Raw genomic sequence first — 18,517 nt, 5'->3', positions numbered from 1 at the left:
TAAATCAGTTTCAGTTGAACGTAGCAGTAAGTTAACGATTACTCATTATTTAATTGTCTTATTCTGATTATTCATCTGTTTTACTTTGGCATCTATTGTGTCAATTGCTTTTGCTGGATTTTATATCTGATTTTTGTTTTCTTAGTTATTTTTGTCCAACCTTTCGTGCTGCTTTGTCATTGATCTTCCCACTTCCAGACACTAGATGGAGCCAGTGAGCTGTAAAACAAACATCTGTAGCCTCTCTCTCCCCTCTTGACCTGTAAAACAGTCGTGTTGGTCATAAACTAGCCGTTTGTTTTGGGGTTTTTTCCTGCTGCTGTTCTAAGAGCGAGCAGGCTGAGTTAGTTTAGTCTTACCAGGAGGTTTCCGATAAAAGCTGCTGCTGTTTTCCCTCCTGTTGCTGCAGGTACTACCCTGCGTTACGGACTTTGGAGCAGCTAGAACACACATGTCTTCCCAGAGCAGGCCAGTACCGGTTCTGCTCCATCATGGCTGAGAACATCCCCAAGCTGAGGATGCACATCCGGGAGACGGCCATGACGCAGCTGCGAGACTTCCTGGAGAGCATCCGCAAACACTCGGACAAGATCGGAGAGACTGCCATCAAACAGGTAGCAGGAACGTAAACTCAGCCCTGCTTTAAATTTACAGCAGCAACACTTACAGTGTTTTCTATGTGATACGTTCAACTTTAAGATGCACCGATTTGAAAATTTGGGCCTGTCAGATATTTACCGATATTTTATTAATTTGCCCACCATTTCAAGCTTTTGGTAAAACAAGCCATTATGTTGCTTTTCTGCTTTAAACATCCCACAATGCTCTCCTTCATCACTGTCACATGATCAAACGAATACAAGGCATTTAAAGAAGAAGGCATTTGTTAATATTGGACCGATACCAATATTTTAAACCACTGGAGTCCAAATGAAGCTGGAAATTTGCCCAAAGTCATTCACTTGAAAAGAGTTAGTGACACAGTTGTCACCAGTTACTAAAACAAAATGAATTTTTTGGGCTTTCATCTTAACAACAGTAAGTTTGGAGACAACTGGTTTTCTGTTTCTTTAAAGTTTGCTTCTCAGATTTCCATCTCTATTATTATTATTATTTAACGTTATGTTGAACTGTCTGTGCTTGTGGAGCTCTGACTTCCTGAATGTGTTCCTGTTTGTTTCCTGGCCGGTTTCTGGTGCTAACTGGACTTTCCTGTCCTCTCCAGTACTGGTTCTGTTTCAGCCTCACTCTGTGTGTAAATCAGAATCAGTCTCCCGTCTCTGAGACCGTTTGTGTTTTCCGCTGCCAGTAAACAAACATGTCGGCGCTGCCAGAGTCTCCAAGGCGCGTTGACGATAACGCGCTTTAGCTTTTCACCACTTACCTCATTGTTTGAGTGTTTCTCAAGGCCAGGGAAGTCATATACGAGCGTCTGCTTGTTTGTTTTTGCCTCTGGTATCCAGAGCTCAAATTAGGGCTGATTGTTTATTTGTGTCTTATTCCATAGAACATGATGGGAATTTCAAGAAACAGAAGCTGTTCAGAGTTTTATACTTTCATTTTTAAGTGTTTAGAGAATAGAATAGAACAAAAAGGAATGGAATAAGCAGTTGTGATATTACTGAAAAACATATGATATAAACGTTTCATATCAGTCGATATTGATCATTACTGATTAGTTTTTTGTTTTAAATATTTGAAATTCTGTCAAACTGGTGACGTGACCTTTCCTGTTTTATCCAGTTTTCACTTCACTTTTTTAGTTTTGGTATCGATATTTTCTTTCCTAGAAAAAAAATCGATATTCATCTGCAAGTATCGTAACATCCAACTGTCACCTTGCTCACTCACTACTTGCTTTACCAGGAGAGTGATTAGGTCATCAGGCTAATCAGATGTTAACAAATGTTAAGTGTCAAGGTTAAAAAGGTATCAAACTATTCAGAGCAGGGTACTTGGTGCACTTTATTTACTTTACAAATGCATGTAAGCTACAGTTTGTACTGTTTCAATTCAAAGAAACATGTTTTCTCACCACTTCTTTGATTCATTTTGTCCAGCTGTCGACTTTAAGTCTGTGTCCATGTCCAACCAGAGCCAGGTATTGTGTAGTTGGTGCTTTTAATCAGTTTTCAGTTAAATTAATTCAATCCAACTCTATAACAGTCACAAAATGTCACCAAAATCACTCTGTCCCTCTAAAATCTTTCAGAAAATCGCAAAGGTGTATTGAATTGTATCGTTTGCTGAATATCGCAATATATATCGTATCGTGAGCAGAATATTGTATCGTATCGTGAGATTATTGTATCACTACAGCCCTAATAGCAACAGTCGATCATAATCAATAAAAAATGTCCTGATTTTATCAAGTTAAATGAAATTCTGCACCACAAATTGGAAACAATATTCCTGTTATTGAAAGTTGAGGAATATGATAAAGTTTTGGTTTTAAAATCTTAAAGTCCATGAAAGATTTTTTTTTTTTAATCATTGATCTGGATCAAATTCCTGATTGATTCACTTCAAACATCATGTCTGAATTTAAGTGTTCATCTCTCACTTAAAGATTAAAATAATGATAGAAATAAGATTCTGCTGAGTTTCTTGGAGGTTAAAGGTCACCTCCTGGCTGTGTTTGCTGTTGATTTGGAGATTATTTTGGGAGGATGACATTGCAGCAGCAGTAGCCTGATCCACCCAGACTGTGGTGGTTTGATTCAAACGGCCTCTAGATGTCACTAAAGGTCCAGTTTTATCATGCATCTGTCTTCCTCTATAGTCATTCTTATAAGCCTGAGTTACAATTTAGCCCATGGGTGTCCAAAGTGCGGCCCGAGGGCCATTTGTTGCCCTTTTACTGATTTTGTACGGCCCCAACTGAAGTTCAAGAGTGACTTAAATTCAACCAGTCCAGCACAGGGGGCTGTGCTGGACCACCTGTGCTGAGGGTAAAATTTTACCCTCAATATCTTTATTGAGGGTAAAATTATTACAGACATCATTTTCATGCAATGGAAAAAGTTGAATATAGCTTTTTTATAACCAAGCTTTTACAATAAGTAGAAAAGCCAACTTTGCTGCACATGAATCAGCTTAATTCAGAATATAGAAAAATGAGAAATTAGATAAAATGTAAAGATTGTCTTAAATAGATGCAGAATATAAAAAATTAGAAATTATAATAAAATAAAAACTAATTATTAAGACTCTTAAGATTAGAAATGGGAGGAATTGTTTAATTAATACTGCAGGGTTTCTCCCAGGCTTTACATGCCCCCCAACCAGGACTAATATAATTTGTTTATTTTAAATAATTTATTTTATACACCATATACAGTGATAGGAAAGAAGGCTAGGTTTATATATAATAAAAAATTATTAATCTTTAGAACTTTATTACACATACACAACCTACATACAGACTATTTGTTGTATTTTGTTTGTTTTATTTCCAAAATTTTCAGTCAGCTTTAATATTTTTTAACACAAACAACTGCTGTAGCATTGAGAATGATAAACAAACATAGATTTACGTCACACTGTGTCATGAAATAATCTTGGAAAGTTTTGGATGCACATTAACTACTTTTTCAAACTATGTATTTATTTCTATTGTCATCGGCAATTTTGGCAGGATCAGTCCTCTATATATTTTTGGGTTTATCCTCTTATGGATGAAAAGGTGTTTATTTTCCACCTGATGGTGATGATGATGCCTTCAGTACAGAATATGCTGCGCTGGTCGCTAACCATCAACCCCAGGTTGACCTTTAGATGAGGGACCGCAGCTTGACAATCCACCTCAGCCACCGAGGAAGCTAACCGCTAATTATGAAGCAACAGAGCTGATGCTGATTCTGGGATTATCTCGTCACGTAATCAGTGCTGGGGACGTTCTCCCTCCTCCCCGTCTCGTTTGTTTCGCCCTTCTTCTCCAAACTCTTCCTCTCGTTCTCTCAGACAGCATGTCTCTGTGGTGTGCTCTGTTCCAAATTAGCCCCGACTCTCTGAATCCAGCCGTCGTTACGACTCCCTCAACCGAGGATGTGAAAATAAATGGATCTGGAGAGAAGGGGAAAAAGAGGAGAGTGAACGGGTTACAATGGGGCTATTGTCTGCTGCCACGGGGCCATGGAGAGAGGGAAGGAAGAAGTGGATGCTGAGGAAAAACGGTCTGGGAGCTAATGAGTGGGATGAGAAAGGAAAAAGTAAATGGGGAGCAGAAGGGGTGAATAAATGTGGAAAAAAAGAGGCTGAAATGTCAGGTAGCTGTTTTTGATGAGGAGTCAAACACCTGGAGGAGAGCAGAAATTACACCTTAAAGGTAAAACAAAGTTTATTTGTGTAGCAACAAGGCAGTTCAAAGTGCTTTACGTCATAAAAATATAATACAGTAATTATGAAACAAACAATAAACATTTTGCCAAATCAAGCAAAAATATGCATTAAATATGTTGATCAATGTTCCACTTACTATTAATCAGAGGCAACCAATCAGGTGGGTTTTTAGTCTTGACTTAAAGGAACTCGGTGTTTCTGCTGTTTTCAGTTTTCTGGAAGTTTGTTCCAGATTTGTGGTGCTCAGAAGCTGAGTGCGGCTTCTGTATGTTTGGTTGTGGTTCTGAGGATGCAAAGCAGAACCAGAAGACCTGAGAGGTTCTGGAAGGTTGATACATTAGAGTCTACTTTAAAACTGGGGTGGTGTGCTCTATCTTCCTGGTTTTAGTCAGAGCGCCAGCAGCATTCTGGATCTGCTGCAGCTGGAGCATTGATTTATATTTTTGCAGGCAGTTCTGCGAGGACGCTGTCGCAGTAATCAATTCGACTTGAAATAAACGAATGGATGAGTTTCTCTAGATCTTGCTGAGATATCAGTCCTCTAATCCTAGAAATGTTCCACAGGTGAGAGAAGGCCGACTTTGTAACCGTCTTTATACAACTCTAAAGGTTCAGGTCAAAGAAACCAAGAAAATGGAGCAAAGATGAAGGGAAAAGTAATACAAGTAGCATCTGAAGCAGTTTGATCCACATCTTTCCACTATATAGCCAGTGTATTTGTGTCTATGTTTAAAAACAGAAATGTTTTAAATCACTGTTTTCTGTATTGGATTGATGTTGGCCGATACTAAACGACAGATATTGGAACTGGTATTGGAAGTAAAAAAAAGTGGATAATTGAATCCATCTTGTACAAAATGGATCAGAAGATCATTGTAGGTGCAAAATAAGACATGAAAAAAGGTCTTTCAAGATTGTCTTACTATCAGACAGGCCCACAGTTTCAACCTCTTTTGGTTGATTTGCTTTTGAGTAAAACCATAGCACTGAGTTCTGTCCAACACTGGATTTGAATCTGCTGGTAATTTTAGGTGTGATTAACAAATAAAATTTTCCTGAATCATCTTTCATCAAAGAACCGAAGGCGGGACTGAGAGGTGAGAGTAGGACGGGAATGAAATCATGACGAAATGCAGTAAAAGTGGAAAAATATTCAGAGGAAGTAGAGAAACCTGAAGCTTTTCCTCATCATTTAACATTTCTGTCTTTCATCTCATCACATTTCCAAGAGTCTTAGAACCTGTTGTCTCTCCTCCACCTCCTCTCTGCCTCCTTTATTTTCCCATCTCCTCCCATTTTTCCTGCTCTCCAGCGACAGACGGGTCCGGAGCTTTTGCTCCTTTGTCCTAACGGGAAACAGATTGCAGGGCCTGTGAAGTGGAGGAAGATGGATTACCTGTATCTAGTTACCGAACACACACGCGTGTGTTCGGTAACTAGAACACACGCGTGTGTGTGTGTGCGTGCGTGCGTGCGCGCGTACCGCGTCGGTGTATCGAACCATCACAAGGAAAGAGAAAATGTACCGTTGTGGGTTGCTGTGTCACTCTGCTCAGCAGTGGCATCGCGCTGCATTATTTCTGACAAACGTTTCAGCTCCTCATCTGCTAAATAGTAGCAGCACCGGCTTTTGACCTCGACTATTACTGGCTAAGCTGCACAAACATTGCTAATTAGCCAATTAAACGAGGGCATAACAACAACATAAACGACCTCAGCAGCCATTTTTCATCCGTCTCAGATTTCTGTTTCCAACACACGGAGCTTCCTGACAGTTTGAGGAAGAAATTAAATCACCAAGATTTTCTTTACATATAAAAAAAGACAAAGTAACTGACTTGCAATATTTGCAATGTTTTCAGATTGAGATTAATGTCTAATTCTTCCTGACGTCCCAGTCCGGATGTTTTCAGTCTTAATATAGAACTGAGTCATTCAGGATTTAAATTTCCAAGTCATTGAAATCACAGTTGCATCCACATTTCAAAACTTTTTAAAAATGTATATTTAATTGAGGACAGCACATTAAACATGTTACATGTTAAAAATAAAGCAATTGGCTAATTTACAAACCCAGACCTTGGACATTTTTAAAGAGTGCGTGGATATAATTGGATCTTTTTCTGTGCTTGTTATACCTAAAACGTTTAATCACAGCGAATCACTTACTGAAATAATCATCAACTGTATCAGTAATCGATTATCTGTGGAGAATACAGCCTTACATTTTCTGACAGAGCAACACACTCAGAGCAGCGGTTGAGCCAAAACTGTTTGTAAAATATCTACATTTTCCATTTAAGATAAAATGAACGTCTGTAAATATGCTCTACCCAGAAAACCTGCAGTGACATAGTTTTAGATCCACCTGGTTAAATTCTGTTAAAAAAATAAATAAAAATCTGTTGAGCCCATTTTTAGGTTATTGCATCTTAAGTAATAAAATTTTTGTATTAAATTCTACAGATTAAATGAGAAATCTGTAGAATTTGCTGTTTTTTTTATCTGATTAATCTTTAGAATGATCAATTTATTAAAAGTAATTGTTTGTTGCAGCCTTAAAGGAATGCTATGTTTTTACATTTTCTTCAATAAAATGTTTGTGTTATTTTGAGAAAGGAATTGAAGTTTTGTTTCATTTATATCTTTTACTTTATTTGTTTAAAAAAGGCTTAAATGAAAAATGATTAATTGTTTCATCAGAATATGTGATTACTAAAATAATTGTTTGTATCCCTGAGATGATGATCAGGCTCAGACTGATTTGTAATATTTCAGATTAAATATGACTGGGCTCAGTTTTACAAAAAAAAAAAAAAAAACATGCAAAGATAGAAGAACTCTAAATCTAGGTGAGAGTTTTCTCGTTTTATTTTTAAGTCTGATCCTCTTTTATTGGTTTGCTTTTTTAAAACAGTCACAGGAAAATGCTCCCTTTTTTCCATGCAAGTGGAACGATCCCCCGCAGAACAATGATCCAGGTTTATGTGTCTGTCTTTTGTCATTACGGAAATAATGCCTTCTAAAAATATAAATAAAAACAGGAAACTGTGGTCAGGAATCAACGAGCGCTCGTATCCAAAACAACATAAAAACACTAATAATACATTTTCAAATATTCAACCTATTAATTCGAGATTTTTCTCGTTCTTTTTTATTATTTTTATCTTGAACCAGCATTAATCGTATTCCCACGCTGAGCTTCCGACCTCCCCCATTGTGGCCAAAACAGTTTTTTTTATTTTTGTTTCTGTGGGAAAACCCTTGGAGATGTGAGGGCATCTTTCCATCCACGCCCAGACGGGCTTCAGCTCCTTTTGAACATGGCTTCCTTTGCTCGCCGGCGCCGGCACGTAGGCTACGCTTCACTCTGCCGAAGGGGACGTCGACGAACACGCCAGGGACCTGGAGCGGCTCGGTTCGGGCCACTAATGACAGCCATGATGAGAAAAACTGGTGTGCACGCAAGACCCGGAAGAACACGGCATGCTGGAAGAATAACAATGCCATCTTTGATCTGATGCCCACATGCGGGCGGTCACACAATCACAAGGTAAATGAGTCATAAAAGACAATAAGTGCAAAGAAAATCAGTGGAAAGCGCTCCCAACAAGAGGGGGAACATCTCCAAGCGCCAAACAAACTCAGGTTCTCCAAAAGCTTAAACTGGGGAATTAGAGGAAACAGTGCAACGTCGACTTGAATCGGGTTTTGTTTTCAAATGCAAATGAACATAATCAGACGTGAAAAGAGGCAGAGAGGGAGAACGTCTCTGAAGACGTCAGCATCGACGTCAAGAAGATCCTCTCAGCGCTTCGGCTCGCCTCTTGCATTCCTCGGCAGGTGTGTTCGGCACACAGTTGACGCACTCGCCGAGCGCCTGTTCAAACCGGCCGCACAAAGGCGGGCTGTTCTGCCGGGGGAACCCGCTTAGAGACAGCCTTTCTTCAGGGGAAGCCTTGCGATGTGGTGCTTGAAGCACAAGTGCAGGACTGTGCGTCACGAGAAACATTTGGGACAGAGGGTAAATGGGGAGAAAGAATAGAAGGGAAAAGTGGTCAAAAAAAGAAGAGAGGGTGCAAGAAGTGGTGAGATGTGCGCATCTAGACACTCTCCAAATTCTCCAAGCAAGTATTAAAGGTAAAACCAGAAGGCAGATGGGAGAAATCTCCAACAAGCTGCCATTTTTGGATCAAATCTGTGAAATTACCATTAAAAACTACCAAAACTGCAGCAAATACTTCACTGGTGACTGGTTTACAGCCCACGTTGTTAAATCTTTCCTTATCAGCCTTGCAAAGCTACTTCACACTTCTTACAATCACAAACTCCTATGAACCTCAAGCCAGATCATTGCAAGTACCAAGAACAGCACCAGAGGCCTCACAGTTGCAAACACAAAGACGCGACACGCTGTAGAAATCCTCTCTGTTATAGACATTAGATATTGACTAAAAAACTGCAAAATCATGAAGTTTCTACCCGAATAGGAACCTGCATGCGTCGTCGTGCTGCAAAGTAGTGAAATGATCATAATCAGGATTAAAAGATCAGTTTAGTTGACCAAAAGAACCAAAAACCAACCGATATACAACCAGTTTAACTTGGTTTTTAAACTGCCTTGTTGCTCAAATATTCCATACAAATAAACTTGACTTGACCGATCGACCCAACGAGGGAAGCGCTGAGGTGGTTTTAGGCCAAACATTGCATAAATAAATACATTTGAATGCAACATTATAACCTGACTCTGTTTTTTCATGGTAAAGGTCTAACATGTGATCCGTTTCAGCTTTTAAGTCTAATTTTATTCACTGACTCATCGTCCTTCCTGCTCTCTCCTTCCTGTCTGTTTTATCTCTGGTGTTTTCTCACGTTTGGAGCAACAAGGCCTCCAGCACAAAACACTTGGTCTCCATCTGCAAACTCGTTCTTTTTATCTAAGACTCGTGGTTCTTTTCATGTACGACTGAATCCTCGTTTGTTTTGTCGCCGCATTTTATTTTTTGTGCAGTTTTGCTGAGCAGATGCGGTGCAGCTTCTGCGGAGACGGTGTGTCATTGTTGTCGGCTAACATCTGGTTTTGGTGTCAGACTCTGAGAATCAAAGAACCTCCATCGGTTCGCTCTGAAGTCGAGCCAAAGAGCCTCCCGCCTCTCCTCCGCGCGACTTGAAAAGCTTTCTGGGAAATGTAGGAAGTAACTGGAACAGACAGAAACAATGCAGGTCGGCCGGTCCCAGGGAACAAGAAAGAGGGAACCGGTTTCTGAGAGCGAAGTTTGACCCTGGTGACCTTCTGCTGCGTGTTTCTGTTCAGGCTCAGCTGCAGCGCTCGCTGGACAGCGCCGTCACCCTGCAGCCCAGGGCTCTGATTGGCCGGCGCGGCAGGAAGGAGGCGGCGGTAACGGAGAGCAGCGGAGAGGGCGGCAGCCCCCTGTCTGAGCAGGACTCTGGCATTCTGGACGTGGAGGATGAAGAGGAGGAAGATGTGAGCATGACGGCACCACAGACACTGATCTGGTCCTGACAGGTTCATGTTTAACACCAGCAGCATCACAAATGAGATAATGAAGCAGCTTTTTAAAATCATTGTTCACAAATCTCAACATATTGATAAGGTTTAGACAAATTAAAACATATTTCTTATGACATTTTAGTTTTTTTTGCAAAATATTTACTTTTATTCAAAGGCTATTTTAAAAAACATAATTTTCCCATGAAACTAGAGTTTAAACTGTTGGATACAGTTTTAAGGTAAATATTTTGCAGGGTTTTCATACAATAAAAAACAGATTTTCAAAATGAGATGTTTCCAAAGCTTGAATCAGTTTGAAAGCTTTAAGACAGAGTTGATTGAAGTTCGATCTCTGATCTGACGATGTTCAGAGCCGAAGCGCTCCACCTCGATGCAGCAGCTTACATAGGTGTGACTGTCTGTCTGCACACCTTGTCCACCTTAACAATCACCAAACCTGACCTGATTGGAGCCAATCTGATGATCCGATCCTGTTTTCCATGTTCGGTGAGAATGAAATTACCTGCAGATTACATGCATTTCAGACCAAACCCTGAGGTTTTCCCATTCTCATGTATCTATTATGTTGTTGCCAGAGCAGAAATGTCCATCCAAGTTTAAACGGTAAAAGATGGCACTCGTTGCTCCAGGAGTGCCATCTTGTCCCGGCGGCGCTCTGACCTGCTGGTGGTCGTCCCTCTCCGGATCGGAGTTCCTCTGTTGTTCCCAAGCCAAGTACAATGCAGCTGAACTTGTCACCCCCTGCCCGCCCTGCGCTGGCACTCGGGTCTCTGTGGCTTATTGACGTCCTGTAAACTTGACTCAACCTTCTCCGTGTGAAGACCTTGTGTCGAACAAAGGCCTGACCCCGCAGTCGTCAGGGTTACGACCGTTTTGGCGCCAGCGGCCTTCAGAAATGCCAACCACCAGCCCGTCTTCCCCTTCCCTTCATTTAATGACCCTTATTTCTGTTTTACTCTTTTTGTTTTTTAAAGCTGCTTTTATTATTCGACATCAAAACATCTTTTCAACACCTTTAACTTTTGTCTTCCTTTTATCTTCCTGAATTTATTTACCCGATTTTGTTTCAGTTCTTTGTATTTTACAGAAAACACAGATCCCCAAGAACATTTTAAACATTCTGTAAATGTCCAGAAACAGAAAATAATACAGCAAAACTGCCTATAGGTTTAGTTTTTATTACCTTTTTATTTAATTTTTAATTAAGTGGGACACTTTAATCGTCACAGCTGGTAAAATTTAGCTAAAAAATTAATCATTTTTCTGCATTTTGCTGCTTATTTAGCTACAACTGTAACAGTTTGGCGTCATTTGTGTTTCCCCGTTTCTAGAGGATTAAAGAAATGTTTGTTCAACCTGTGCAGGTCCCAGGAGCTCAGGACCTGGTGGATTTCTCCCCAGTCTACCGCTGCCTCCACATCTACACTGTGCTGGTGAGTCCTTCCTCTTTAAGTTTAATAACACTGAACCATTTCCACCTCTGCTCTTAACCCACCTGTGATCCCGTTCTCACCTGTCCTGGTCTTTAAATCTGCAGAATGAATGAAGTCAGATGACTTTATGCTGATGATTCTGTTCTGGTGCCACGTTAGATCAACCAATCACCAACCTGCAGACTGCACTTAATATTTTTAAACCTAACTCGACCACTTTAAAATTGTGGTTAGGTTCTAAGAAAGCTAAACTGATGACCTTTCTGTGATTAAAATAAAATTCCAGCTGTTCATAATCTTACACTTACAGAAACTGACGTAGTGTCACATAACAAAATACTTTAATATAATCATCGGTCAGGTTATTGGTCTTTTACTTTGCATATTCAAAATTTGGTAAAGGAGTTTAAATTGAGATTCATTATAAATTAAACATTTTTACTCATCGTTCTTTACTGTACTGCAGGATTTGTTGGTTTTCTCTTCATTCAACGTTGGAGTCACCATCATCTTTTATTACTTATAAGGCTTTATTAGTAAGACTACTTCCTCCCTACTTCATTTCCGTTATTCATCAGAAATCTTTGCCGTGGTTCACCAGACTTCTTTTATTCCTAGAGTCTGTGGTATATATATAAAAAAACTTTCCATTTTGCATCACTGCAGGTTTAGTCTCATTTTATTTCTCCCAGCGTTGCCTGTTATTTTTCCTGGTGAAGTACAAGCTGAAAAGCTGTTGGTCGTTTCTGACTCGTCAGTGCGACCAGGTGTTACTCCGGTGCATCAGATTCATTGAGTCTGACGACGTGTCTGCAACCAGCAGGAGGTTTGTGTGGTGTTCTCCGAGGCCTCCAGGCTCAGGCCTGGCTCCGCTCCAGCCTGGCTGCGTGTCTCTTCTCAGTCTGAGCGAAAGCGACGCGGGTGGAGGTGTTGACTGGGCCACGGCGGGGTCAGCTGCACATTTCTGGGGCTGACTGAGCGTGTTTGTGTGTTGGGGTTGTGACCGGGCCAGCTCGGCCACGGGGTCGGCGTTTCTGTGCACTGAGAGTTTTTTGTGTGGTGGGGCGGGGGCTTCGGAGGGGGGCTGACAGGAAGTGCATGAACTTTGACAGGAAGGAGAACGATGGAGGGAGTAAAGGAAAGCAGAATCAGGGTGAGAGAAAGGGTACGAAGGAAGAGATGATGGAGGGAGCGCAGGAGTGCAAGCTCCTGGGAAAACCGGCCAATCAGGAGACGTTTGACCAGGTTTAGACAGGTGATGGTGTGAACATTTCTAAAGTGAAGAAGGAGAAGAATTTATGAAAGCTGAACTTTTTCTTTGTTTATTCATATTTTCATGGTGTTACAGTTGTTGCCATTGGCCGGTTTTTACAGCTTGTTGCCAATTTGTACTTTTTTTGTGGAGCACCTTGCAAAAGTATTTGTACACCTTAAATTTTCCCTATTTTTGTCAGTGGATCCACACAAATACATAGTTTTTGCAGTGATTTACACATACAGATTTTAGCATTTTGTGGTATTCAGCAGGGATGGAGGGCTGGAGACCAGTCCTGACATGTTTTTTCCTGGTCTTGGTAGAACCAATCTAAATTTATCATACAACTATTGTGCAATGCAAGCTGATGAATTCAGCTTACAGATTGTATTTCAGTAGCTTAAGGATCAGTATTTGATAATTATTAGTTTAACACCAAGTGGTTGAAGCTGAGTAGCTACTCGTTTTTCTGGTCTTGACCTTGGAAGATCTGTTTTTGGTTTTGGAAAGGTTTGGAAGGTTTGCTCTTGGTTTTGGCGGTTTGGTCTTGGAAGGTCTGGTTTTTGGTTTTGGAAGGTTTTGGAAAGGTCTTGGAAGGTTTGCTCTTGGTTTTGGCGGTTTGGTTTTGGTCTTGGAAGAATTGACCTTAGTCTTGGAAGGTCTGGTTTTGGTTTTGGAAGGTTTTGGAAAGGTTTGGAAGGTTTGCTCTTGGTTTTGGTCTGGGAAGGATTGTCCTTGGTCCCCAAAGGCCTCATTATCTCTAGTCTCGATGTCTTTCTTGTAAAATGTCAGATTTGAGGTGTTTCAAAAAGTAACTGGTGGCAAAAAAACCCATAAAGACTCGGTGGTTTCACAGAGTACAGACCCAGAGAGGCTGAAGTCATACTTCTCTCTCTTTTTAGGATTTTTGGAGGAATGGCTGCAGAACACCAAATAGAAAGATTACTGGAAGCTGATAAATACTCATTTGATGTACTTATCAAAAGAACCAAGATGAAAAAAAAATCAATGGAGGATGTAAAATCAGTAGAAGAAAAGCTTTTAAGCGATGAATAAGCAGTGGTTGGAGAGGATGAAGGCCGTTGGAGGCGTAGCAGCAGAGAGTGAATCAGCTAAAGAGCGATAAGGACGGGTCAGAAGGGGAGGAATGGAGGAAGGTCGAGGGGAGGCTGAAAGGGCAGAAACAGGAAAGCCAGGAAGAAAACACAACACAGAGGGATTGAGATTAGAGAGAGGGAGGCAGCTACTGTGGGAGAAGAAGAGGAGGAAGGTGTTGAAAGGGTTGACCTGCTGACCTCTGAGGTCACCGCTCGTTTTGCCTCTCTGATGTTCCTGCTCACATTTTGGCCGTAGAAAGTGACGGAACGCTTTCGTTTACTTTTCTGGGGAGTCTGGAAGAGGAATCCTCTCTCCTCTCTCTCCCCTCGCCGTTTTCCGTGCCCAAAGTCCACGTTTTTCCAGCAGTTGTTGAGCAGCGTGGAGGCCGAACAATGCGCCTTTGTTGTAGTTCATGTTGGGCAACGTGGGCCGAGTTATGATTGATGTAAACACGGCGAGCAGAGAGGGAGGGGAGGGAGGTTGACAGCAAGGCGCTTTCTTCAGAATCGGAGCCGGCCTGCTGAGGTTTTCCTTCTGGAGGAGACATCGTTCGGTTGGACTAAAGCGAAGGAAAATCGAGCACACACGAGACTTTACGGTCTTTAAAGAGACGGGGAAATGGTGCAAGTTGCTGTTTTACGATCCTCCAGTGTGGAAATGTTCAGCAAAAAGGAAAATCCATGAATGCCGAGAAGGAGCTTGGTCAAAATAAAATCTAGTTTTCCAAGTCGCCCATGGAGTTTCTCCTGATGTGATGAGAGTTACCTGAAAGTTAACAGCCACACAGAGCTGCTGAAAAGTGTTTGCACCTTTTTGAAATATCAGGTCAACCTGAATAAATACTAAAGCCCATTATTTTAGTCAGTTATCCTGGAAAAAGCATCCAAACCAGCCTGGAAGTTGAAGGAGTCGGTGGTGGTGGACGATATCGACAAAATCTTATCGCAATATTTTGTGGTCCTGTGTTGATAATGACAAATATGAATAAACTATTTACTAGCTAACTGTAGTGCCACAAACAAATTCTGTTCTTGAAAACATTCCCGTTTGAAATGGATTTTTTCATTTAAAAACTTAAAGAAGTTTGAATTTTAAATCCCTTCTTACATTAATAAGCCTGTCACAAAAATACATTTTGCTGGACTATAAATTGTCCCAGAAATTGTGATAAATGATAATATTGTCATTTTGAGACCATTTTCAACTAATATGATATAAATGATATTATAATGGCATATTAATTCAAGTCCAGCGTCTCAAAGGTCAAAAAGTTTCTAAGTTTAAACATCCAAACTAAACAAAGCATAAACAAATTCTATTTCAAAAATAATGATCATTCAGCTTTGACAAGGAAAACAGGCAAAAGAGGCAGGAAGTGCAAACTAATGTGAGTCAAATGTCTGCATCATCTCTCAAAATGCCAGTTTTTCAAGACTATTAATGAAAGCAACTCTAACAGCTGTTGTCCGAATGGAAATTATTGATTTCATTTCAATTTATCACAAGATTAATTGCTTATTGTGACAGGCTTACATGTGAATTCCCCATTTGTATGTGACGATAGTAAAACTGGTTTGATTTGAAACATGAAAGCTTTTGACAAAAAGCAAGGGAAATGTTTTTTATTTAAATTAACATTTTTACAAAGTTTCTTGCAGTAGATAAGTGAACATTTGCTGTAATGTGGCCTTAAAACAGTGAGTTGTATCCACACATCTCCGCCTGTTGAACTCCATTAACCTCTCATTTTATTGGTTTTTGTCATCCTCAGTCCGTTTCAGTCTCTGCGTATCGTCTCACCTCCTTTGTTTCTGTGGCGATACAAAGGTCACACGTCCACATCCCAGCCCAGGTTTCACCCCTCTCTGGGATCTCAGCGCCGTAAAACGAAGAGTTCACGGCCGTTTGATGCCGCTCGCTTGTTTGAATGCTCATTGTTCGGCTTAGGGTCAAACTGGGAATTAAAGAATTAAAGCACGCCGTGTTTTCATCTCACAGCAGCAAACTGAACAGAGTTCAAAGATGCTATCTAGATCTCCACCAATGAGATTCATATTTTTATACCAAATACTTTGTTTTCTTTGTAATTTATTGCTTTCAATGGACATCTTGCAGCCAAGACTTGCTATAAAAAAAAAGAATATTGTTTACTTTAAGTGCAAAACGATCATGTTGACTCTTTGGTCCCTTCAGGTCAGACAAAGGCTTCTTGAGATTAATAGAAATCCTTCCTGCCCACAGCGACTCTTTGCTGAGTTAGAACATTTCATTTTCCTTTAGAGCAAATTAAGTACTTTTGGTAAGACGTATTCTAGACAGACCCGCTTATTGTAAATTAAATATTTTATACAGCTTTGACCATACAGACCAAATTACATTCAAATCAATAATCATTCCTGATGAACAGGGATTTTACTTTCTGTGTCAGTAAACAACGATTGGCACTCTTCAGCTAATGTGCTAATAACGACGCTAATTAATGTTTTGTAAACTTTCAGTTGAACAAAGTTCAACATCTGTGTTGGAAGTTTTGGTTATAAACTTCTTCTTCTTCTTCTTCTTCAAGTAGGTAGATGTTTATATTCATGCTCTTATTCTGAAGGGGGTGGCAAGTGTTTTACGCAGCAGTTCCATTTCCTCTCCTCACGTTCTCTTTCTGTTTTCCTAATGACTTTATTTATAACAAAAAAACACATAACAAAATAAAACTGACAGTATGGAACAAGTTAGTGAAGTTAGCGCCTTAGCATTAGCTTCTGCTAAATATTGCGTAGGAGTAGCGCTTTAACATTAGCTCAGTTAAGGCAAAAATCTGTGCAACTGCAACTTTTGCTGCATAAATCAGTTGAAAGGTGGTCAGATTGTCCAAAGAAAAATAAAAGTTGATGTGCTTTATTGTGTAAATGTGAGGAATTGGTGCAGTAGGGACCATGTAGACGTCAGTGAATAACCTGATCTGTATTTGTTATCACAGTGGTAACAGCTGGTGGTCCATCACAGCAGATATGTGGGAGTTTATCCATGGTGGTCTGGTCAGGAGCGGAGGGGTTCTGGCTTTGGGCTTTTATCTCTGACCTCAGCAGTGACTGTAGGTCCTGGTTTCAGACCTCAAACAGACCTTCGCACAACCCACAGGGAGATAAGAGATAAACAGCTTCTGTGTAATGGAAGAAATAGATATGGAGTCATCAAGTTTACGAAAACAGATGCAGCTTCTATCTGTGTGTTAAGGCGGTGGTTGACCTCACCAACGGCAGACCGATGAGGTCACAATCTGTTACTCACTCATTTAAAATAACTGCACTGAAGTAACTGGGTCAATTTAACTTACCATGATAACCTGGTGATGAAGAAATCAAACCTTTCAGGGAACAACTTGCAATCTTAAGTGTGAAATACTAATAATTTCCTTCATCCATTTCAGGTTTGGTAAAAGCTTTCAAACTCATACACTTGCTGTGCTCTGTTTGTTCACTTTTGGTTTTTAACCCCCGTTTATGTTTTAGGGTTTGCGTGATGTGTTTGAGAACTACTACAGAAAGCAGAGGAGGAAACAGGCTCGCCTCGTACTGCAGCCGCACTCTAACATGGTACGACCCGCACCGTCACGGTCATGGAGGGCCACTCACTTCTAACTGCACACACAACCCCCAACCTGACTCACTGGTACACCTAATAAACACCTTAACAAAGGTGGAAAAGTGCTTTATTTTGAAAATCATTGATGTGCTGTATTAAATTTTAACTTTTTACCATAGTGGATTAATGCCACTCAGCATTACCTTAAGTACACAGCAGTTTGTGTGATCTCAGTTTGGAGAACCATTTGTAATATCACACAAAGAAATCACATTTTTGTTCAAGTAACTGGAAGCAAATTTATGGCATTCCAGGGTTAAGAAAACAGCTATCTGGGGTTAAGCTAACAGCTGACTTGAGTCGATCAAGGCAATCAAGTAATAAGCTAGGATGATGCTAAAAACCAACATGAGTAACAGCTAACTCCAAATAATCTGAAGGCTAACTGGAGTGAAGCTAAAACGTAATTAAATTAAACAAGTTAAGTACAGATAAACTGTTGTATAGCTAAAAGTTACTTGGATTGAACATAACAAATAACTTCAGATAAACTAAAGGGTAACTCGGATGAAGCTAAAAGCTAACTGAATTAACTGTTAGCTACAGATAAACTGAAGGCTAACTCAGATGAAGCTAAAAGTTTATGCCATTAATCATAACAGCTAACATCAGCTAAACTGAAGGCTATTTAGTTTATCTGTTAGCTAAAAGCTAATTGGTTTAACCATAAGCGATAACTATGGTTATCAAAGTCAAGCTATCTCTACTCAAAACAAATTCTAGGTGCCAATTGCAAAGCTATTTTCAATCATCTTTTTTTATCTTGTAAATTAGCCTCTTAATGCTGTATGTCGATTATACTTCATTAAAGCTTGTTCTTTTAGTGATAATTTGCAACTTTCATGTGTTTTTCCTGTGCTGTCGAACCCTCTTCTGTTTCTCTTCCTTCTACTCGTCTCTAGCATGAAACCCTGGAGGGATACAGGAGGTACTTCAATCAGATTGTTGGGTGAGTCCATCCTTTATTAGCTTTTTAAAATTTATATAAACTGAAATGAAAGTAGAACAACATGTACCAGTGGCCACTTGATATTTGAAATATTTGGCTTTCAAAATGTCTCGAACAAAGCAAAGTCTCTGATTGGTTTATCTTTATTTATCCTTCCTTCTGTCATCTTGATGCCTTTTCTATCCAGCTATTTATATACATTTGGAAATTTCATAAAGCTAAGAGCTCAGTTGGCATGTTAAACACTGAAGTTCATCACAGGACAG

At 40.1% G+C, this 18,517-nt stretch overlaps 1 protein-coding gene across 3 annotated transcripts in view; it reads left to right on the top strand.

Annotated features, from left to right (window-relative positions):
• exoc6b (exocyst complex component 6B) overlaps positions 1 to 18,517 on the top strand; it is an 84,797-nt gene that overhangs the window by 11,715 nt on the left and 54,565 nt on the right. For all 3 annotated transcript variants that reach the window (XM_016664614.1, XM_007578934.2, XM_016664615.1), the window contains exons 6-10: positions 410 to 614; positions 9,659 to 9,829; positions 11,242 to 11,310; positions 17,170 to 17,253; positions 18,205 to 18,251. In XM_016664614.1, the coding sequence (XP_016520100.1) occupies positions 410 to 614; positions 9,659 to 9,829; positions 11,242 to 11,310; positions 17,170 to 17,253; positions 18,205 to 18,251 (576 nt within the window). The remainder of the gene's footprint in view (positions 1 to 409; positions 615 to 9,658; positions 9,830 to 11,241; positions 11,311 to 17,169; positions 17,254 to 18,204; positions 18,252 to 18,517) is intronic.

This window comes from Poecilia formosa, unplaced genomic scaffold, assembly GCF_000485575.1.
Source record: "Poecilia formosa unplaced genomic scaffold, Poecilia_formosa-5.1.2 Scaffold499, whole genome shotgun sequence".
NCBI classification, from domain to species: domain Eukaryota; kingdom Metazoa; phylum Chordata; class Actinopteri; order Cyprinodontiformes; family Poeciliidae; genus Poecilia; species Poecilia formosa.
Note: the sequence above shows the minus strand (reverse complement) of the source record. Positions and strands in the feature narration are given on the sequence as shown.